The 24,443-nt window shown below is 36.7% G+C and overlaps 1 protein-coding gene and 1 long non-coding RNA gene across 2 annotated transcripts; one reads left to right on the plus strand and one right to left on the minus strand.

Moving 5' to 3' along the window:
• The first annotated feature begins 557 nt into the window (after positions 1 to 557).
• On the plus strand, positions 558 to 21,831 carry LOC112093399 (homogentisate solanesyltransferase, chloroplastic-like). The gene is made up of 11 exons (XM_024171723.1): positions 558 to 615; positions 15,992 to 16,222; positions 17,393 to 17,529; positions 17,662 to 17,808; positions 18,189 to 18,417; positions 18,806 to 18,876; positions 20,182 to 20,274; positions 20,484 to 20,601; positions 21,439 to 21,501; positions 21,589 to 21,621; positions 21,757 to 21,831. The coding sequence occupies exons 1-11, from the start codon at positions 610 to 612 to the stop codon at positions 21,829 to 21,831; spliced, it is 1,203 nt and encodes a 400-aa protein (XP_024027491.1). The 5' UTR covers positions 558 to 609.
• LOC112093400 lies at positions 12,085 to 13,544 on the minus strand. The gene is made up of 3 exons (XR_002903029.1): positions 13,373 to 13,544; positions 13,136 to 13,246; positions 12,085 to 12,129 (listed from the first exon to the last, which is right to left on the minus strand). It is a non-coding gene; the product is annotated as an uncharacterized LOC112093400 (long non-coding RNA).
• Positions 21,832 to 24,443: the final 2,612 nt, after the last annotated feature.

Raw genomic sequence — 24,443 nt, forward strand, 5'->3', positions numbered from 1 at the left:
GAGTCTGATCAGGAACTGTAGTCTTTTCTCTGAGTGGTTCGACAACTCTTGTTGGACATCTATCTAGCATGTTGTAAATTTTAATACGGACTTGTACAGATTTAACAATTGAAAAATTAACTTTAACTTTTAAAACTGAAAGTTCTACAAGTGGTTTTTATGGAATTCCGTTGTAGAGGTTGCGTTAATTTTATTTGAAAGATTGTGAATCACTGTCGTCCTGTATTAATCCGATATTGTTTACTCACTTTTACCGTATCTAAAATGACGTAAATAGGATACGTACGTTGAACAATTTTAATTTCTGCTCTACGGGGGAATTGGGATAAAATTAGAAAGATATATATATACAGAGAGAGAGAGAGAGGGGAATATATTCAAGAGAAAAATCATCAATATATATTAGTCAATAGTCAATATATCGTAGTCAATAGTCAATTTATCGTTGTCAATAGAAAAGTAGTCAAATTTATAGGTTCATGAAAAGTAAACTTTGGCATGCTTCTATAAATTTCCAAGTGCTTGAAGCATTGTTTCGACACTTTTTCTTCTTTCTTATTCTAGTTTGTTCTTTTTCGTTTTATTCCCTGGTCGTTTCAGTAAACATTCATGGAGGTCTCAATCTACTCTTCGTTTTTGCTAACATATTTTATCGTTTTTGCTAACATATTTTGTCGTTTTTGCTCTTTTTTTTTGGTAGCTTACATTAATGACTAAACTATAATGACTAAAGAGTCATAAAAACAGTTGTATAATGGCTGATCAAAAAAGTAATTGTAACAATCTATCGATTACTTATGTATCTTTTTATAGCAAATAACTCACGCAACTATGTGGAAATTGATAGGTTTGTCCTCCAGGTGTGCATCTAGATGTTCCTAGCAGTGGCGGTTTAATGCTCAAGAAATAAAGGAAAAGAGCAAAGCCGATAACTCTTAATCAAAGGGAATGAAAACTAAAGAACAAAATATACAATATAACTTAAGACCATGAATAAACTGCAATAAGATAGGTATTATTTATTTTTTATTTTATTTTATTTTATATATAGTACCAAAAATAAATCACGAGAAAGTCAATATCATGAGAAGAAGCAGGAAGAACATAAAAAGTATAATCAAGAAATTTTAGGCAAAAAGAATACAGGAAATCAAAATCCAATTAAAAAATATACATTCACAACAATAAAATACATAAAATACATACATACATGAGAAACCAATAAACAGGAAATCAATATCTTAACAATATTGATTAACAATGAAGCAGGATTCTTCTAAGGACTATACATTACTAACATTTATTAACAACATAATAAAAACTTATGTGAACAGAAATCATAAAAAACAAACAAGTCCCGGACATTTCTGACGCCAAGATTGGGGCGATGCTGAATCTTCCTCCCCGCTTTTCTCTCGTCTTCCAGGCTTTGTACGAGTCATTCTTCGATAAGCACTGCATCTATGTCTCTCGTTCTTCTCTGGTGGACCGTCAATGCAAGTAGATATCCTCCCAGATTCATGTAAGCCTCGACCGTTTAGGTTTTTTTTTTTACTCGTCTTTTGTGACATCATTTTCTGACATTCAATTTCTCTCAGGGCCTAGTTCTTGCCATCCTCAACCTCATTGATCTAGTCAAGGTCGAGGAACATGGCAAAGAAATGGACAGCCTGGAAGCCAAACTTACATTTATTCTCGACGAGCCCAAAACTAAATGCTCGTCTGCCATCGAGGAGAGGGATGTGGCCGGGGCCAAACTGGCGAGTTTGGAAAGCGAACTGGCCAAGCTGTCCAATCTTCAGAATGAGCTGGCGAGTTTGAAGGCTGCGGTTGAAGAGCTTACTAGGCGGGCGGAGACAGTCGAGAACAGTACGGCTGAAGCAGCTGAGAAGAACGAGGCTGAGGTTGCCGAGGCCGTAAAGAGATGCTTTGTTGAGGGGAAGGCTGAGGGGAGGAAAAAGGCAGAAGCCGAGGCCTCGGAGGCGCTCGTCGCCAAGCACGAGGAGATTATTAAGGAGTTCAAGGCCTCCATGGAGCTCATCAACATTCGCACCAAGGACTTTCAGTCTGCTGGGGTGAAAATAGTCGATTTGATCAAACAAAAGCATCCAGAGTGGGACTTGAGCTTTCTCTATGTTGCTCCACCTGCAGATGACGACGGCTCTTCGTACCCTGGGGATGGTGATGATTCGGCGACTGGCGGCGAGGCCTAGGGCCCTTAGTTTTTTTGTTGTTGTTAATTCTTATTTGTAAAGACCGCTATATATTTTTATAATATTTTGCTGAATTTATTTTTCAAGATTCGTCACCCTAATTATTTTCTTGTGTTTTCCTTTCCTCCTTAAAGGAGACAACATTTAATTTTATGTTACCCCTTGGGGTAGTCGCCTTAGCAAATTCCTTAAAATTTGCTAAGTGTTCGTCTCTCCTCCTTGGAGGAGTCGACGTCTAATCTCACCCCTTGGGGTGGTTGCCTTAGCAAATTCCTTAGAATTCGCTAAGTGTTCGTCTCTCCTCCTTGGAGGAGTCGACGTCTAATCTCATCCCTTGGGGTCGTTGCCTTAGCAAATTCCGTAGAATTCGCTAAGGGTTCGTCTCTCCTCCTTGGAGGAGTCGACGTCTAGTCTCGCCCCTTGGGGTCGTTGTCTTAGCAAATTTCTTAGAATTCGCTAAGGGTTCGTCTCTTCTCCTTGGAGGAGTCAACATCTAATCTCACCCCTTGGGGTCGTTGCCTTAGCAAATTCCATAGAATTTGCTAAATGTTCGTCTCTCCTCCTTGGAAGAGTCGACGTCTAATTTGACCCCTTGGGGTCTTCATTTTACAGTGATCCGTAGACCCCTTACTGCCCCCCATGTCTGTTTAATATACCTTGGTTTTTTAAGCAGACGTGTTATTAAGAGGTAAATTCTTTCCTTGTATATGAGCAATATTTTTATAAACAAATCAATTTATTTAAATTGTTAAAAATACAATTGAGATGCGTAAGAATTGCATACACTATTGGTAGTATAGCTTTAGTTGTTCCGCATTCCACGAGTGTTGAATTTTCTTGCCGGTGAGGCTTTCCAGAACGTTGGTGCCAGGGCGTAGCACTTCTCTTACGCGGTAGGGTCCTTCCCAAGTTGGGCCTAGAGGACCAATAGTTTTAGGTTTTGTACTCTGCGTCACCCTTTTTAATACTAAGTCCCCTTGGATGAACCTTCTTCGCCTAACTTTCTTGTTGTAATATCGTGCTACCCTTTGTTGATAGGCGGCGAGCCGTAGTTGGGAGTCGAGCCTTTTTTCTTCCAATAGGTTGAGTTCTCCATTCATTGCTTCTGCATTAGCGTCGCTGTTATAGACAACAGTTCTTAGCGTCGGCGTCTCAATTTCCACGGGGAGTACTGCTTCGGCACCATATGTCATGGAGAAGGGTGTTTCACCCGTGGTGGTTCGGCTCGTTGTCCTGTATGCCCATAAGACTTTTGGAAGTTCTTCGGCCCACTTCCCCTTCAAATCGTTGAGCATTTTCTTTAGGGTATACTTTAAACTTCGACCTGACCATTGAACTGTGGGTATATTGGTGTTGAGAAGTCCTTTCGAATGCCCAAGTCATCGCAGAACCTGCGTGTTGAGACGTTATCGAATTGTCTCCCATTGTCAGACACAGTTGAGCATGGGACCCCAAACCTGCACACAATGTTGTTCCACATAAAGTTGGTGCAAGCTGCCTCTGTTGTTGTAGTAAAAGCCTTTGCCTCTGCCTATTTAGTGTAGTAGTCTACTATAACGATGGCAAACTTGAAGCTGCCTGGCGCAAGATGCAAGGGTCCGATCAGGTCGATCCCCCATTTGGCAAAGGGCCATGGGCTAAGAATAGAGGTTAGGATTTCTGGGCGTGGTCTACGAGTTGTGGCATATTTTTAGCACTTATTGCAACGCCGAGCGTATTGAAACGCGTCTTTTTTAAGCGTAGGCCAATAGTACCCTTGCCTCAAAACCTTGAGAGCTAGAGATTGTCCCCCAGTATGATTGCCACACACTCCTTCATGGATCTCCCGGAGGACCTCTTAGGCCTCATTGCCAGTTAGGCACCCCTGCAAAGGCGTTGAGTAGCCTCATCGGTAGAGCAAACCATCATATAGTAGGTACCGGGCGGCTCTATACCTGATCCATCTGGCCTCGTCCTTATCATCTGACAACTTGGCATCCATCAGATATTGGATGAGTGGCGTCATCCAACTCTCATCCATCTGGATGGTCAAGGTCTCAACTTTTTCATCAATGGTCGGCCGCTCGAGTTCTTCAATGGGGACGACCCCTAGTATGCCGAAATCCTTTGAAGATGCCAATCTTGCCAAAGTGTCGATGTTGGTGCTTTCATCTCTTGGTACTTGTAGTATCTTATAGCTTTTGAACTTGATGAGTTCTTCCTTTACTTTTCTCAAGTATGCACCCATTCTCTTGCCGCGCGCTTGGTACTCTCCTTTTACTTGTCCGACGACTAGTTGAGAGTCACTAAAGATGCAGAGCCTTTCGATCTTTAAGTGACTTGCTAATCGTAATCCTGCAATCAACGCCTCATATTCTGCTTCATTGTTCGACGCCTTGAATTTAAATCGCACCGCCGAAGTAATCTTGTAGCCTTCCGGGCCAATCAACATGACGCCGGCTCTTGGCCCGTTTTCACTCGATGCTTCATCCACGTAGAGTTTCCATTCCATCATCTTAGTCTCTTCGTTTGCGGTTGGCGTCGGCCTGTGAGAGAATTCGGCCAGGAAATCTGCCAGCGCCTGCCCTTTGATTACTGATCTTCGCACATACTTGATGTCGAATTGGCTTAACTCCACCGACCATTTAAGAAGTCGACCGGAAGTCTCAGGCTTTTACAGTGCCTGTCTTAACGGGTTGTGGGACTGGAAGTAGTGCTGAAGCATCCTTGAGGCCACCATCAGGGTGAGGGCTAATTGCTCCATCTCAGTGTATCTTGATTCGGCGCCGATGAGTCTTTTACTTACATAGTAAACTGGCAGCTGGACTCTTTCTTCCTCTCTGATTAGCACAGAGCTCGCAGCATGCTTGGATACGGAGGGGTAGAGGCTCAATTCCTCGTCGGGAATAGGTTTCGACAGGATTGGGGGCCTGCCTAGGTGCTCCTTCAATCTTTGAAAGGCTTCCTCACATTGTGGCGTCCATTCTAAACGCTTGCTTCCTTTCAGAGCATCGAAGAAGGGGACACATTTATCCGTTGCTTTGGATATAAACCTGTTTAGAGTGGCAACACATCTCGTCAACCTTTGTACTTCCTTTGGTTTAGTTGGAGATCTCATATCCTACAAAGCTTTTATCTTTTCTGGATTAGCCTCTATTCCCTGGTTACTGACCATGAAACCAAGGAATTTTCCTAACCCAACTCCAAAGGCGCATTTCAAGGGATTTAGCTTCATGCGGTATCTCCTTAATACACCAAACATTTCTCCCAAATGGTTGATGTGTTGGGTGGCCCTGGTGCTCTTTACAAGCATACCATCGACGTAGACCTCTATTGATTTCCCGAGTAGTTGGGCAAACATCTTATTCACAAGCCTTTAGTATGTTGCCCCTGCGTTTTTCAATCTAAAAGGCATTACCTTATAGCAATAGAGGCCCATATCAGTTATGAATGATGTGTACTCCTCATCAGACGGATGCATGGGGATCTGATTATATCCAGAGTAGGCATCCATGAAGCTTAACATCTCATGCCTTGCTGTGGCGTCGACCATCTGATCTATCCGAGGAAGCGGGAAACCGTCTTTTGGGCAGGCTTTGTTGATATCACTAAAGTCGATGCATGTTCTCCATTTTTTGTTAGGTTTGATCACCAAAACGGGGTTTGAGACCCATCGAGGATAATGGGCCTCCCTAATGAAGCCATTGTTGATCAACTTGTCGACCTCTTCTTTTAATTCCTCGTACCTCTCTGGGTTCATAAGTTGGCGCTTTTGGCGTTTGGGGGGATATGAGGGGTCGATGTTTAGAGTATGGCATATGACTCCAGAGTCGATCCCTTCCATATCGGCATGAGTCCAGACAAAGACATCCAGGTTCTTTTTGAGGAAGCCCTCGACTTCAACCCTTAGTGATGGGGTCAAGTCCGTGCCTACTTTCAACACCTTTGTTGGCTCGTTCTCGTCGACTTGGATCTCCACCAGTTGCTTGATGGGTTGAGACCATGCGACCTCCTCTTGGACTCTGGGGTCTATGTCCTCGACGACACCATGATAGACCATCCTGGCCTCCTACCTCCCCGGCTGATCATATCCGTGTAAGGCATCAAAGAATGCAACCCTAGACTCGTACTGGTTGCTTTCACCTACACCATTTGGAGTGGAGAATTTGACCTTCTAGTGGTAAATGGAGGTGATTGCCCTTAACGCCTGAAGGGTCGGCCTTCCAATCACGACGCTGTGAACCTCCCTTTATTACCACAAAATTAGCCATTGTTGTGGCTTGCCAAGGCTTCTCTCCTGCGGTTATTGGCAGCCGGATTGTCCCCTGGGGGATGACGGAGTCCCCCGTAAACCCATATAATGGCCTGGAGGTTCTCTCCAATGATTCCTTAGGGATCCCCATCTTTTTCAGGCAATCAGAGTATAGAAGGTCCACCGAGCTCCCGCTGTCCACCATGATTCAGCATACAGTATGATTTCCAATCACAGCCTTTACCACCAAGGTGTCCTTGTGGGGAAAGTGGACCCCGTTTGCGTCCTCCTCGTTAAATGCTACGTCAGCAATGCTGAACTTGGCTATTTTTACGATCGAGACACTCTAAAATCTCTCCTGGTACACCCCTCTGGCTTCGTAGGCGTACTCTTGTTGAAATCTTTCTGAGTCTCCTCCAATGTATGGACCACCGAGGATAGTTCTGATTATGCCAATGGGTTCTCGTTCCTCTGGACGCCTTTGCTCCTCTCGGCGTCGATCATCATTTTGACCGCCGTGGCCATCGTTTCTTGGCCTTCGTTCAGCCTTGAACTCTTGCAATCTTCCCTCACGGATTACCCTTTCGATCTCATTTTTTAGATCGGCGCAATCGTTGGTGTGATGGCCAACGTCGCCGTGGAACCTGCAGAATTTGTTCTGGTTCCTTCGGCTGGGATCCGACTTCATTGGTTCTGGTCGGCGCAGCAAGTTCCCTCGATTGACCTGGTTAAATACTACCTCGACTCCTACTGTTAGCTCATGGTAAGAGTCGTACCTTTGAAACAGTCGAGGTTTACGGCTTTCTTCTCGGCTTCTTAGGCTCAGGGGGGTTTGACGTCGAGGCTGTTTGCTTGTGTCCGTTTCCCCCGCCTCGTTGTTTCTTGTCTTGTTTTCCTAGTGTCGACCTTTGCTCTGAATTTTTATTCTTATTGGATCGATGGTCAGGATCGTTGGCGTAAGCTTCCTTGGCGTTAATGTATCCTTGCGCTCGCGCCAGGAATTCTTTATAAGTCGACGGTGGCTTATGGTTTAGATCCCGCTTGAATGGGGTAATTTTCTTCATCCTGGACAGAGCCTCCCTATCAGTTATGTCCGTCGTGGCAGCGACGGCTTCCCCATACCTTGCCAGCCATTCTTTTAATGACTCGTTTGACTTTTGAGATATCATCGTCAAGTTCTACTTTGGTGGGACATACTTCTTTACTCCAATGAACTGGAGGGAGAAGGCCTTCTTTAGTTCATCCCATCTTGAGATGGAGTTTGGTTTGAGCGTACGGAACCATCTTCGGGCTGAATCTTATATGGTTCTGAAAGGCTCGGCACATGATTTCCTCAGCATATCCATACAGAAGCATATGCCCTGTGTACATTTCCAGATGGTTATCTGGATCCCCTCTGCCGTCATAAGGTGGGATCGACGGCGACCTGTATTTGTCTGGGAGAGGTACTTTTGAGATATCATCGTCAAGTTCTACTTTGGTGGGACATACTTCTTTACTCCAATGAACTGGAGGGAGAAGGCCTTCTTTAGTTCATCCCATCTTGAGATGGAGTTTGGTTTGAGCGTACGAAACCATCTTCGGGCTGAATCTTATATGGTTCTGAAAGGCTCGGCACATGATTTCCTCAGCATATCCATACAGAAGCATATGCCCTGTGTACATTTCCAGATGGTTATCTGGATCCCCTCTGCCGTCATAAGGTGGGATCGACGGCGACCTGTATTTGTCTGGGAGAGGTGGCGCCATAATCTCAGCGGTGAATGGATGGTCGTGTGTCAGGCTGGGAGTGATGTCGACGTTAACCACCTCTGCCACCTGTCCTATGTTCTTTTTGAGACCAGCAACATCACCTATGAACTTCTACTCCAGGCTCATCATGTGCTCCATGATGGCCCGTGCCTCCTCAGTCAAAATTACAGAGCCGACGCCCCTTGAGGCTTCCACCCTCTGTGTGTTTGGCCCATGCCTTGCCTCATCGCCCTCTCGCACCGACCTTGAATCTCCAGGGAGATTCTCATCTGGGTTTTGGGATGGCGCTGCGGGGTTGGCCAGGCCTACTACCCTTTTCCCTTGGGCTCAGCGTCTGGCGGCCCTTTGACGACTGTCGAGGGATTGTGACAGTCGAGGCCTCGGATTACCTCTAATATTCTCACTATCCCCGATCCCTTCCGTGGCACCTTGGTGGTCACCATGATTTTGGTTCCTGACCATGGCAGCTCCCGGTGGTCTCGAGGCGTCTTCTAGAGGCGGCATTGAGTTTCTCCCATCCAATCGCTCGACTATGGTCATTAGCCCCAGCACCACGTCAATCAGGGTAAGCTGGGCCTGCATATGTACTGGATCGGGTTGTGGCATATCCGGGGGCAGTGCCTCATTCCGAACCAAGGGTTGGTTCTCTCCGTCTCTGTCACGTGCCGGGTGCGTCGTGCTTTCCTCCATCTGGCTACCTTGGTTGATGGCGGTGTCTTTTCTTCTTGGAGGCATAGTCGGTGCCTATTTCCTTGTGGTTGGGGTTAAATGGCTTAACCAGAGATTTTGGGTTCGGTCCCTAGCGGAGTCGCCAATTGTTGACGATGAAATTTTGTCAACAGGATTACGCCGGGTCACCTTTAGGTATCCTGTCGGGTTACCGGCTAAAAAGCGTTTATTTGATATTGACAATGATGTAGTAAAGTGTGTATGAAGTTTGTGGTAAATATAATGGGCGGGCTGTGCTTGTATGAAAATAAAGGCACAAAGTTTATAGTGGTTCACTCTATTAATGAAAGGCTACATCCACTTTTCTTTGTATTTCTTTTGGATTCTTTACAATTACTCTCCCTTTTAACTCTCAGGTTGAATATGAAATGAGGAAAACTCAAAGGAAAATCCTCCTCTTTACTCGTTTGGGGCTTTGCCCCTTTTATAGCAAAGGGTTCCTTCGTGGGCGGTTCCTCTCGTAGGCAGAAGCACTCGAGTGGCCTACCCTCATAGGCTCAGACTGTAGCCCACTAATCACCTTTTGAGCTATACACTCATCTAATTAGTTTTCCATTACGGCTCTGTAGACTCCCTGTAACCCTCCACCGTTCACTGTTGGGCGGTTTAGCGGCTTGTAATTAATGTCTGCACTACAGACATCTCCCAGTGCCAGACGCAACTTGGTTGTGTCAGACACTTTTCTCGAGATACGGGCGTCACCTCCCATGCTCTTCCCTCGACGTCTACGCTGAGCGCACGGTGCCCTCTTATGGCCGCCAATCTTTCCGTGGCATAAGAAATTTGCACAAGTCATAGGGTCGACGGCATAACGGGTCGACGCCCTAAGGCGGGCTTTCTTCGCATCGTAAAGGGGAAGTGAGCTTCAGGCGTTGAGGGTTGTCGCTTTGTGAGGAGAAGAAGGGCCACATGTAACGCTGTCGCTATCCCACGTGTCACCTAGATTTTTCTACACAATAAGATTGATAATTAAATAAGGGGAATATAATTAAATAATGTAATCAACATACAATCTTCTTCTTGGTAGAAAAGCGGCACAACTAGCATAGAGATTGATAATTAAATAAGGGGAAATATAATTAAATAATGTAATCAATATACATTCTTCTTCTTGGTAGAAAAGCAGCACAACAAGCATAGAGCGACGATAATCTTATCAAAATTATTGAAGTCGTCACCTTGAAAATGTAATATTAGAACTTTTTCTAGGGTTTCTTCTTTATCGTTTTTGCTAACATATTTGATCGTTTTTGCTCTTTTATATATATATATATATATAACTCTTCAAGCTAACATTTTGATCGTTTTTGCTCTTTTATATATATATATATATATATAGCTCTTCAAGCTAACAAATTTTGTCGTTTTTGCTCTTTTTCCTTGGTAGCTTACATTAATGACTAAACTATAATGACTAAAGAGTCATAAAAACAGTTGTATAATGGCTGATCAAAAAAGTAATTGTAACAATCTATCGATTACTTATGTATCTTTTTATAGCAAATAACTCACGCAACTATGTGGAAATTGATAGGTTTGTTCTCCAGGTGTGCATCTAGATGTTCCTAGCAGTGGCGGTTTAATGCTCAAGAAATAAAGGAAAAGAGCAAAGCCGATAACTCTTAATCAAAGGGAATGAAAACTAAAGAACAAAAAATACAATATAACTTAAGACCATGAATAAACTGCAATAAGATAGGTTTTATTTATTTTTTATTTTATTTTATTTTTTTTTAGCTGGAAAGAACTATAAAAAAGATAGGCAAAAACTTTTAGTCAAAAATCAGAATCCAAGTAAGAAAGATATATGATTGAATAAGTTTTCAACGAAATAGTAATAGCAAAGAGTGAATAGTACCAAAATAAAGAACAAAAACAGAAGATATATTAAAAAAAAAATGAACAAAATCACGATCAAAGAAGGAAAACATAATCACAGCAATTTTTAACAATTACATAAAATTCAACGTGTAAACTTTAATAATAACTATCATCGCCACATTAAAAAATCAGTTAAAGCAAAAATAAGTTAAATAACGACACACACATATATATATATATATATATATAAATAGAGAGTACTAAAAATAAATCACGAGAAAGTCAATATCATGAGAAGAAGCAGGAAGAACATAAAAAGAATAATCAAGAAATTTTAGGCAAAAAGAATACAGGAAATCAAAATCCAATTAAAAAAGATACATTCACAACAATAAAATACATAAAATGCATACATACATGAGAAACCAATAAACAGGAAATCAATATCTTAACAATATTGATTAACAATGAAGCAGGATTCTTCTAAGAACTATACATTACTAACATTTATTAACAACATAATAAAAACTTATGTGAACAGAAATCATAAAAAACAAACAAGTCATGTTAAAGAACATTACAGCATGCCAATATATTTAATATCAGCACTACATTTTAAAAATTTGTAGATAGAAGTTATTGATGGTACTCGAAACGGTGTAAATGTTGCCTTAAAATTTGAGCAAATTAAACTTTAAGCAAGGCAGTAGAAAAAAAAGAAGGATATAGTGGTAGAGGAGTAAATGATGGAAGAACAATCACTACACCACAAAAGGCCTTTTATAGCTGACGAAAAACGCTATTAATCACTATTAATAGCGCTTTTTAGAGCGCTAGGACAACGGGCGCTATTATAGGTCCTAAGAAAACATAGCGTTTCAGGAGAGTTATAAAAAGCGCTATAGAATTAAAGTATTATAGCATGTAAGAAAAGTTATTTTCATCCTCTTACAGCTCTTTAGCATAACTACGATACAGATTAATAACTTTTTTTCCTTGTTATGTTCATACTGTTGTAACTTTTTAAAATTATTATTGATATCCTTTTGAATTCATTTTAATAGATAGTGATTCCGAGCAACATCTTATATCTAAATACGAACATTCAAATTAAAACATAAAAACATTCAAATTAAAACATGAAAACATTCAATGTAATAATTGTTATCAATATCTACAAAGTTGCCAATAAGATGTTTACAACACAAGCCACACCATTTGTCCACAACTTTAACATTAAAAACTAGTAAAGAATACAGAGAAATAACTAGAGATATCAAAATATTCAAAACGTCTAGCCAAATGAAATGGTTAAGTAAATAATCCATCTTGACAAAATGCTCCAACAAAAAGGTCATCTCCTCCAACAAAGCAACTATTGTCCTGTCACAAAATTAGTCCAATTAATTAATTAAAACATATAAATTGATTAACTAATGAAGCACAAAAAGAAAAAACCAGATAAACCATACAAGTGAACAGCAGAACAAATTTTACTATAAAGGCAAAAACTTGTGAGCAAGAGCACTTTAGTTCTTTTATTAAAGAGATCTATCAATGCATTACCTCAACAATTGAGTTCTTTTCCATCTTATTCTTTACATTGACATCTTTGACAAGGTTAGCACCAGGAAGACACACACCCACAATCCTTCTGAATCAGAAGACTTTGATACCCACCCACCCACCCGTTTGACACACACACACAAAGCTTACCTTCTGAATCAAAAGACTTTGATACCACATCAATCCTCATGTTTTTAGGTTTGAAGAAACCAATGACATATTCTATAAGTTCCTCACCCCACATACAGTCCCAACACATGACATTCTCTGCAAGATAATGTAGTAAACTCTCTGCACACATATGAATTTCATGCACTAAGAGATAATTAGACCTAGTCTTTTCTCCGCCAAGAATACTACTTTTGTATGGTAAAGTCGGTAACAACGAAAAGTCTATAAAAACTAAAACAAAAGGTTAACATCTTTCAGTTTTGTTGAAGTGCTACAAGATACCCTTAACATAACTACAAGAGCTCCCTTATGCTAAAGCCATTTACAGAACATGTAAAAGACTTAAAAATGAGCAAGATTTCTACCAGAATTCTATCCAACTCTATTTCTAGTCAAACTAGGCCAAACTCTTAGCCACCATATCCTTTTCTCTTTTAAACTATTTTAGTCAACTTCTTGTATGAAGAAAACAAATTTACCAGAAGTAGTGTAGCTTCCTTTGCAGCTCAAACAAAGCGCTCTTTTTGTATAGCTAAATCTAGTGTCATTTTTACAAAGTCTAGGAGTTCAGAAGTAAATTAAAAAAGAAAATGACACAACTTTCTCAGTAAACAAACATCAACATAACATAAAATGCCTAAAAATAACTCACCTTCTCTCGTAACTCTAAAGATTCTGATAATGGTGGCTGGTCCCGAAGAATTAGGCAAATATTCCCGGTGGCTCTCCCCAATCACATAATCAATCTCCAACTTCTGAAAAACTGCAATCGACAAAATCCATAAACCAGACCAAATCGAAAATTTCCACGAACCCTAGGGCGAAATCCAGATAGCGCCAAACAAGCACAATGCAAGAAAGGAAATTTGGGGGAAAAACAACAACTGACCAATGTTGCACGAGGCGGAGGCGTAGTCATCGGAGAGAGGAGGGCGGGCCTATCCGGAGAGGCGGGATGCGAGGAAACTTTCCAACCCACCAACTGTTTTTCAAAATGACAATAAGAGCAAAAACTAAAGCACAAATGAGAAGAAAGGAAGACAGCACAAATGAGAAGAAAGGAAGACATGCCTATCTTCCGAATGTGGACTTTGCGCTTATGGGGCTGAGGCTGAGCAGGAGCCTCCTTGGCCTCGCGAGCCACCCTCTTGGCCAAATTCATCTGGTGGCGCTTCCCCTGAGTGTGGGCCAAGCAATTCCCCTCATTGTTGTGCAAAGTCTAGCAAAGCTTACACTCATAGCTAACCAAAAACTACAAAATCAGATTCGAACCCAAATTTCAATCGGAGGTGAAATTAAAAATAACCAAAAACTATGAACAAAAGATTCTAATAAATATAGAACAATTAACAAAAAAACCATAAAATCCCAAATTTACACTTAAAGCCCACCGAAGATGCAAAGACAACGAAATCATAGAGGAAAACTAAACAATGGAACAAAACGGAATCAAATGAGAAGAAGAAGCAGAGGAAAAAAAGGGAGGAAAAACGGCACAGGAGGAAGAAATGAAAGGAGAAAAGAGGAGTAGGGCAACATAGCGCAAAATGACAAAAAGGCCCACGGCAAAGGCAAAGGAAAAAATAAAAAAAACAGGGGTGAAAACGTCCGCCCACAATCACTGTAAATGGAATGGCGGGAATTTGAAAATTTGGGGAAACAATTTTTCCATTACATGCCCAATGTTATTTTAATGCACGCATTTCAGAGCAGCAAAAAAAGGGGAGGGAGCAAGCAGGAAAATTAGAAAATTTATTTTCAATGCCCGCTTAATGTAATTGTAATATGTATATTTATATATTTTTAAATATATATAAAATAAATCAGTCAAAATGTCAACAAATTTTAATATATATATATATATATATTATAATTCTTTATAAACGCTATTATAGACTTTAACAGTAATGTTTTTTGAGAACAGTTATAACTAACCGCTACGAAAAGCCTTTTTTCTTGTAGTGAATAAATGTTCAGAAGTGAAGTAGGGTAGTGATAGAAAAGGGAGTGAAATAGAAAAAAAATCAAGTGTAGGAGAAAAGACCACCAATACACAAAATAAATCCACATCCAGCAGCAGCACATATTAATTAATAGAGAAAAAAAGAACCGACTTAAAACACTTGATAGCCTATAACAATACAACACGTCATACGAGTCTAAAAAGATCCAGGAATTAAAACCTCTAATTAGGTAATAAGACCAAAATATTATTACAGCCAGAAAGTGAGAAAGAAAAAAAATGGAAAAAACTTAGATAATAACCATTTCATAGTAGAGAGGGACAAAAAAAAAAAAAAGGCTGAACAAAAAAGAAACTAGGAAATATATTTTTCTTCCTAAATTTTTTCCATATTTCAGATAATTTAAAAAAAAAAACACTAATTAAATTAACACATTTGGAGTAAACACAATACAAATGATCAGGCTAGGAAGACAAATCACTGGTCTATATATCACAGATCATCAACTCATTAAATGCAGGAAAAAAATCCATATTTATCTGCTGACTGCATGAAATTCAAGAGAAATTAATAATCGAACAATCTACATAAGAAGCACTTTCTGGAAAAATCAATAAGTAGGAAAAGAGAATAAAGCGTTTGCAAATTTTTTTGGGAAAACCCTAGCTATTACCCAATGAGAAAAATTGCAAAAAGAACTTTAAAAAAAGAACACCGATAAAGAATTAAAACGAAACAATAAAATGGGAAAACATCAAACACAACATGTTCATTTTAGGGAAAAACACAGCAAAAACGAAACGAAAAACCCAGACCCAAAAATAACATTTTTAAAAAATTTAAACAAATCGAGCACAGACAAAAAAAAGGAAGAGAAACGGCGAACAAAAATTTTAAAAAAGGGGTTTAAAAAAAAAACCCCTCCAATGGAGCATTACTTTTTTACTATTGGACTAATTTTTTAACGGCTAAATTTACAGTATGGACATCTATATAGCATGTTGTCAATTTTAATATGGATTTGTACAGATTTAACAATTAAAAAATTAACTCTAACTTTTAAAACTGAAAGTTCTACAAGTGGGTTTTTTTTTATGGAATTCCGTTATAGAGGTTGCGTTAATTATATTTGAAAGATTGTGAATCACTGTCATCCTGTATTAATCCGATATTGTTTACTCACTTTTACCGTATCTAAAATGACGTAAATAGGATACGTACGTTGAACAATTTTAATTTTGGCTCTATGGGGGAATTGGGATAAAATTAGAAAGATATATATATATAGAGAGAGAGAGAGAGAGAGGGGAATATATTCAATAGAAAAATCATCAATATATATTAGTCAATAGTCAATATATCGTAGTCAATAGTTTGTCAATAGAAAAGTAGTCAAATTTATACGTTCATGACAAGTAAACTTTGGCATGCTTCTATAAATTTCCAAGTGCTTGAAGCATTGTTTCGACCCTTTTTCCTCTTTCTTATTCTAGTTTGTTCTTTTTCGTTTTATTCCCTGGTCGTTTCAGTAAACATTCATGGAGGTCTCAATCTACTGTTCGCTTAGATTACCAGCTATTATCTCTCAACATTGCAAAGCCTCTTATCATGTCAATAGGTTTTTACCAAATAAGCCCACAACCAAATATATCGAATCTGCCAACTTTCCTTTGAAATGCTCCACCAAGAAATTGATCCAGCCAATGGGCCTTTATGGGGAGAACAGTACCCCAAAATCCTTATTGTTCGGCCATCAGAAGCTTAATTTCATCCGGGTATACTTTTATTTCTTTGCAACTTCACGTTATTTGACATGTTCACTTTTTAGTAATAGAAATAATGCAAAATTGTGAATCATTATCATCCTGTATTAAGATATTGTGTCAGTTTACTAATTCATCCTAAAAGCTTAAGCTATTAAGAGGTGAACCAACAATAATTTAATACTTTAACACTTCTCCTCAAGTGTGGGTTGGATAATGGACAATTGTATGGGTAAATTAATTAGAAAGCTCAACACGTGAATATTTAAGCCCGAAATATATTAAAGACTCAATACGTGATGATAATTTAAAATTAGGATAAAGAGTGCATTTACGGAGCCTTGAACTCAGAATCTCTCGTGAATAGTTTTCACTTTTACCTTATCTATAATGAAGTAAATGGGATACGTACCTTGAACAATTTTAATTTTTGCTCTATGGGGGAATTGGGATATAATTAGAAAGATATATATATATATATATATATTATGTATATGCATCATCGTGTATGGATTTGCATCCATGAAACCATCGGTGGTGGTGATAGATATATCAACAAACAACCATCTATTAGGGTCCGCTCATCTAGCACTTAAGGAGGTTAAATTTACGTATCTGGGCTCAGATGATTTTTGACTCCGTAAATGTTAGGTGACGAAGATATGAGCCAGATTTTTTTTCCTGTTCTACCGGTTCAAATAAAATGCAAAGGGTTCGCTTGGTAGATGAATCTATAATTATGATTGTAAATCCTTTTCAGAATTAGTGTTTATTTATAGTAATTATGAATATAAGTCTGAATCATGATTCAGAATCAGTGTTTAGTTTAGATGATTCTGAATCATGATTCAGAATCTGATGTGATGTTTTAAACAAGAATCACTCATGATTTTTAAACCACCCTCTCTTGATTCAAAGTGATTCAAGACTTCAAATTAATTTAAAATATAATACCATTAGGAGGTAATCCGGAAGACCGTTTCCTGATCTTTAGGATATTGTTGAGGGCTTGTCTGCAAAACCATTTTGGTGTTTCTTATTTGTTTTTCTTTTTCTTTTTCTTTTTTTTATTGAAAACCATATTTCATTAGTTATGTGTACTATAAATATTATTGTGATTTGCTTACTTTAGTTGTTCTAATTAGTTTCAATTAAACTTATAAATTGAACTAATGGTTCTAGGCATGTGCTGAACTTGGCAAGGCTCAGCATGAAGCAGCTGGTCCAAATTCGAAATTTGCCAAAGTGTTGCATTTTGGATCTACATGCTATAAATTCATAAGGCCCTATGCGATGCTTCAAGTAATTGTATCGTCCGTGTAAGTAAACATTTACTGAAAATTAGGGATATATATATATATAAAATGATTCACAACACGAGAAATTAATCTCTTTATTTTCAGATCCAATTGCATATGATAGTAATTTATTGATCTCTCTTTTTTTCGCAGCTCTTTCTTCACAAGAGTGTTAGTTGAGAACCCACAATTGTTTAAATGGTCTCTGCTGTTAAAAGCATTTCCAGGTCTAATTGCTATGATTCTTGCGCACTCTTATACTTATGGTATTAATCAGATTTTCGATGCTGATATTGATAGGTATGCTTCTTTATTTATATCAACACTTCTTGACAATTAATATATATATATATATATGTATGTATGTATTGGCAAACAATCTGCTAAACTTAAACTAGCTGCATTTAAATCAAAATATGAGTTAAGAAAATCACACAAATAATGGTTTCTGAGTACGTACCCATATTTCCTGGTTAGAAGTTCTTCGAGTACAAGGCTACAACCATCTTGTGTTCAATGTGTTAGCCTTGGTTGTTAACTTTTGACAATTATAATCAAAGTGGTATTTTTTTTCTTCAAAATTAGTGTATATTTTATCCTTTTATTTGTTTTATAAACTTTTTTCTAAATTGGTGGCTAGAAACTTTTTAACTTATTTTTCTTTGTGTCATATTTTATAGGGTGAATAAACCTTATTTGCCAATACCAGCTGGGGATTTTTCACTAACACAAGCATGGTTCTTGATGGCATTTTTTGTACTTGCTGGCCAATTAATTTTATGGTTGATGAACGCCGACCCAATCACAACTTGTCTCTACTGTTTTGGTCTTTTGTTGGCCACCATGTACTCTGCACCTCCATTTAGATTAAAGGGATCTGCTATTGCAACAATTATTACGATTCCATTGGTATATTATTTTCTTCCATTCCTCGGAATGTTGCAATACAGTTTTGTTTAAATTTATTAATTTCATAAGATCATTGGAAATATATTGGTCCTAAAAAAAGTTAAAAATTACATGAAAAATGTATTTAGATAAATCTGAAAATTTTAATTCGGAATCAATTAGTATATGTGATTTTATCACATTAAATTTTGTTTAGGATCACAGGACCCCTTGTGAGTTAGTAGACAGAACGAGTATACTTTGTGAAGTTAATGTTTTTCTTTGTCATATATTGTACACTGTGAAAAAAAAAAAAAAAAAAAAAAAAAGAAACCATCGTATTCTTTTATTATATATCTTTTTTGAAGGAAAAAATGATAAATTTGTATAACAAAAGAAACTTTTGCAGAGCACTATCATTAACAATGTCGGTGTAATTTATGCCACCATGGCTTCTCTTGGACTTCCATTCCGGTTGAGGTACATGTAACAAACTCTTAAATTTTTAAAAAAACATTTTGATTTCCTGCTCTTTCTCCTTCAAAGTAATTTTTGGTGTAATATCTTATCAATTACTAAATAATTTTCAATATCAAAATTTTATTAGGGCGTCTTCTTAGTTAGTTTTGTTAGGATTAGATCTTGCTGTATGATGGAGCTCTAAAATTATTTCTTTATGCAGATATATGATGGACTCATGTTTTGATAGTATTCTTAACTTAAGCTTTGGTTTTCGATTTTCTTAGACATTCTTGTTGATTTGTTGTCGGATTTGATTTACTATATAATTTTAAAGAACTTTCGGATATGGACAAGTTTGTCGACTGTCGCTTGTTATGGTTGTTCACAAAACTTGTTAGAATTTCTTAAGTAGTTAAAAAAGCATAGATTGTATTTAATCTTAATTCACTTATAGCTTAAGTAGTTATAATTTATGAGATAATATTATATATAACTAATTAAGTCATATCACGTCGTTTGGTAGCATGACATTTCTATTTGGAATATAATTAAAAGTCCACTTTTTGTTTTTTTGATCTGAAATTCAAAGCCCACTTTGGTGTTGATTCATGCGTAGCCAAGTAGTGATTTAATTCAGCAAAAAAAAAACAAAAAAAAACAAAAAAAATAGTTGTGATTTATGAGAGAGAATCTTACTTATAGTAAATTTAAAAAAGACAAAAACTTTATAAACAATTTGTATTTAGTCACCAAACCATGCTTTTAGAGACCAAATAAGATTTGTATCTAAAATTGTCTCTACAAATGCTTTTTTTTTTTATTATAATACGTAGAGTGAATTCACTCGTGCTTTTATTAGTCCCTTGACATTTACATTTGGAGTATAATTCAAATTCCACCTTCAACCTTCATTATATATATATATATATTTAGAAAATTCTACATGGTAGTTAAATTCCATATACATAAACTTTGTAGCAGTTGAGTGTGACGTATATATAATTACTTTAATTTATTCCATGTTAACTTTCCAGATGTTTTTGCTTAATAATTAATTATAAAACGATGGAAATGTCCTACTATATATGGGCTTGTTAGTGCACGAAATTTCTTAGTTACAACATTAATTGGCATTTGATGGTCAACAAGAGATAATGTCATAGAAAACTTGTACCTAAATTACCGTTTAACATTTTTTTATAGAAAAAAAAAACTAAAAGAATTATCTGACTAGGCAATTTTGTATGACTATAAACCTACATATATCTGCATACACATTAACTCAACCTTTTACAGAAATCTCATGTTTGGCTTTCCTTGCAGTCCCCCAGTTGTTTTCATCCTCACCTTTAATGCATTGTTTTTCGTGGTAACTTGCCTCATAAAAGACATTGAAGACGTGCAAGGTGATATGAGGTATGTTTTATATTTCTCTTGTCGCATCTAACGAACTCAAAATCTTAATATTTTCTATGTCTGATATGAGGTAAGTTTTATGTTTCTCTTGTGGCATCTAACGAACTCAAAATCTTAATATTTTATATATCTGTCACTTTTTAATCTCACAACTTCTTTTTGCTTGTATATTCACTATATTTTAAAATAATATTAAAACATTAATGTAGGCATAACATTCAAACATTTGCGGCAATGTTCGGACCTAAAAATATGACACTTCTTGGCATGGGAATTTTGCTGGTAAATTATATTGGTGCTTTTGCTGTTGCTATTTACATGCCCCAGGTAATTTTAGTTATTCATCTTTAATGGTTACTTATATTTCTTTTTATATGGAGGACACTATAACTCTAATATCAAGTTTTGTACTAAATTTTTTAGTTGTCGTTTATTTATTAATAAGCTTTTAAAAATTGTCTCACATACCTATTAATAGAAGATGGCGACTTAAAATTAAGTATAAAAATGAGGATTCAAGTTAACTAAATCTTTGATTATTTTTCAGAAAAATGCTTATATGTTTTTTCCTTGAAGTGGTGGATATGTGAGTGTGTGCGTATTTCTACTAGAGTTTCAATCCAGATAGTTTCATTTTCATTAATTAATGGGAGCCATATGCCTCACACCGTATTAAAAAAATAAATAAATAATTTTACACTCAATAAGCAATTTAGTCTGAATAATTGTACGGATAAGATTATGAACATAGCCGAGTAAATCATTAACTAATTATGGAAAATAGACAGAAAAAATAGTACAAACATTTTGATAAGATCACATGAAGGTTTTTTTTTTTTTTTACGTATTTCTACTAGAGTTTCAATCCAGACAGTTTCATTTTCATTAATTAATGGGAGCCATATGCCTCACACCGTATAAAAAAATAAATAAATAATTTTACACTCAATAAGCAATTTAGTCTTAATAATTGTACGGATAAGATTATGAACATAGCCGAGTAAACCATTAACTAATTATGGAAAATAGACAGAAAAAATAGTACAAACATTTTGAAAAGATCACATGAAGGTTTTTTTTTTTTTAATCTTTTCCTTTCAACTGGTCATTCTTGATGTGGAGACTAAGAATTGATAAGTAAGTTCTTTTATTTATTGTTTACAGGCTTTCAAGTGGCACATAATATTTCCTGCTCACTCAATACTTGTCTTATGGTTACTTTTTCAGGTTTGTTATACATAAATCAAGTAAAAATAAAACATAAAAATAAATACTCTCTTAAAACTTATTTTTCTTGTTTTTTTCACTTTACAGGTTAAAAAACTAGACAAAGCAAATTATGTCAAGGTAATTATATAATATGTTTCTTTTTTTTAGGGTTATAATATGCCCTTTTGGTCTTTCAACTCAACTACATGTTGTGACAGTGAGTAATGAAGAACTGTTGATATTGAGACAAGTTTGGTTTTATTATGTATGCAGGAAGCAAGCGCAACTTTTTATCAATTTCTCTGGAAGCTTTTAACATTAGAGTTTCTCCTAGTTCCTTTCATATAACAAATTAGTTGCAATTAATTAATTAATTAATTTACAATTTTTCCTATGTGTAATATTATTAAAGTATATTATTGTTTTATTTCTTTTTCGGAATAAAAGCAGTCAAAGTAAATAAAAAAATCATTGCTTATATTAAAGAATACGAAGGTTTTTTTTTTTTTTTTTTTTTTTTTTTTTACACTTTTTCAAATTGGAGTTTTGGTCGTCACTATTAAAAGGTCGGCATAAAAATGACATTGAAAGCACAATCTTCAATATCGGTTGCCAGAACACAAACGCCTAAAGTGCCAGTACTTTAAAGCGCCTTTTAAGTTGCACTTTAGACATATATATATAGTTTACCGATCAATGGGAAAGATAAATACTAAACACAAAACTTGAAATCATTTAAATCGTAAAGAATAATCTTTGTATTTGACGTGAAAGCCTTATGACCTGGCAACAATGGACTAGAAACTATGGCCTCGTTTGTTTTACTCATTCGAACTGATAATTTGAGTCAAAAATTGAATTTATATGAGAGAAAATACTGTAGTAACAAAACTTAAATTTAAAGTATTATTGTGATAGAAAACACTGTAATAAAAACTTGAATTTTGATTCGAATGAACAAAAAACTACAAACACTCATGCATGGGTACACTACAAGAATAGTGACTTTAAGAGACCAACCCTTTTGCTACTAAAACATTTTTGGTAGCAGAAAACACATTTTTTGCTACCAAACTTTGGTAGCTTAAAGTATCAAGGCTCTAGTTACCAAATTTGGTAGCAAAAACAACACAATCCGCTACCAAATATAATTTGGTAACAAATAATATGGCGGGAAAATAATTTTGGTTCCCGCCAAGAGCTTTTTGCTACCAAAATAATATTTGGTAACAAAAACATAAGATTCTGCTACCAAAAATTTGGTAGCAAAATATGACTTTTTTGCTACCAAAATATTTTGGTAACAAAAAGTTGGCGGGAAGCAAATTTTTTTCCCGCCCGAGGTATTTGCTACCAAATTATTATTGGTAGGAAAACATATAACATTTGCTACTAAGAATTTGGTAGCAGAATCATGTTTTCTGCCACTAAAATTTGGTAGCAAAATATGACTTTTTTGCTACCAAAATATTTTGGTAACAAAAAGCTAGCGGGAAGCAAATTTTTTTCCCGCCCGAGGTATTTGCTACCAAATTATTATTGGTAGGAAAACATATAACATTTGCTACTAAGAATTTGGTAGCAGAATCATGTTTTCTGCTACCAAAATTTGGTAGCAAAATATGACTTTTTTGCTACCAAAATAATATTTGGTAACAAAAACATAAGATTCTGCTACCAAAAATTTGGTAGCAAAATATGACTTTTTTGCTACCAAAATATTTTGGTAGCAAAAAAGTCATATTTTGCTACCAAATTTTGGTAGCAGAAAACATGATTCTGCTACCAAATTCTTATTTTGGTGACAAAAAAGCATTTTTTGCTACTAAAAGTTGTGTTTGGTTCTGTTCTTGATTTCATTGCCGTCCAAGACTCTCGTGGCCTCATTCTTGATTTCTTAAACCATTGATTTCTTAAACCATTGATTTCATTTCGTTTTGTTCTTAAACCATTGATTTCTTGATTTCATTGCCCTCTGTAGAGTAACGAAAAAACATGGTCCTCCACTAGGGACAATACGTAGTAAGAATGAGAAACAAAAAAACATGGTCCTTTGCTGGGTACTATGTGTTTTTTAGTAGCATGAGTAAAAAAAATGGTCCTCCACTGGGACTATGCTATTTTAGTGGAACAGTAATAATGAGATAACAAAAACACATTGTCCTCTACTGGGGACTATTCTTTTTAGTAGCATAATAAGAATGGGTGATAAAAAATGGGAGAGTTATGCTAAATACAGACTCTTTTACAGATTCTACTAATAAAGCAAGTTACGAGTCGGCGAACGGAGAGAGAGGCCGGTGAACGGAGCCGGGGAACCTACTTCGAACGGCGAGGAGAGGAGAGGAACAAAGAAAAATTCCCGGATAAGTGCTTTTTCTCTCCTAAAAGCAATACCAAATCCACCCTATATATATGTGATATTGTTAACTAAGTATATGTTTCACATAGAATAGTATATAATTTCCTTATTTGATTGATTTTTAACTTTGAATAATGTATCTCAATTTCAAAACTATATTTTTTGTTATAATGTTATTAGAACAATGATTCTTAAATAATTTTTGACATTAAAACGTTATTTTTTTAATCTTTAATATATGTCTTTTTGGTACCAAATTCATATTTAGTAGCAAAAAGTATGCTTTCAGCTACCAAAATAATGTTTGGTAACAAAAAATATAAGTTTCTAGTACCAAATTTTGGTAGCAGTGTAACATCCTAATTTTCGGACTTAAACTTTTGTGCTAATTTTGTATGAAGGAATTGTAAGAGAAATGATAAAGGAGTTTAAGGATTAAATTGCAAGGCTTCAGGGGGCATGATTGAAAGAATTTTCATAGTTAGGGGCCAGATTGCAATATTAAGAAAAAAGAAAGAAAAAAAAAGGAAAGAAAAGGGGATCCAGCTGCCCATACACGTGGCCATCTTAGTGTCCTAGCCAAGCCACTAATCTCCCC

The sequence above is a fragment of the Morus notabilis genome, unplaced genomic scaffold (genome assembly GCF_000414095.1).
Source record: "Morus notabilis unplaced genomic scaffold, ASM41409v2 Scaffold31, whole genome shotgun sequence".
Classification (NCBI taxonomy): domain Eukaryota; kingdom Viridiplantae; phylum Streptophyta; class Magnoliopsida; order Rosales; family Moraceae; genus Morus; species Morus notabilis.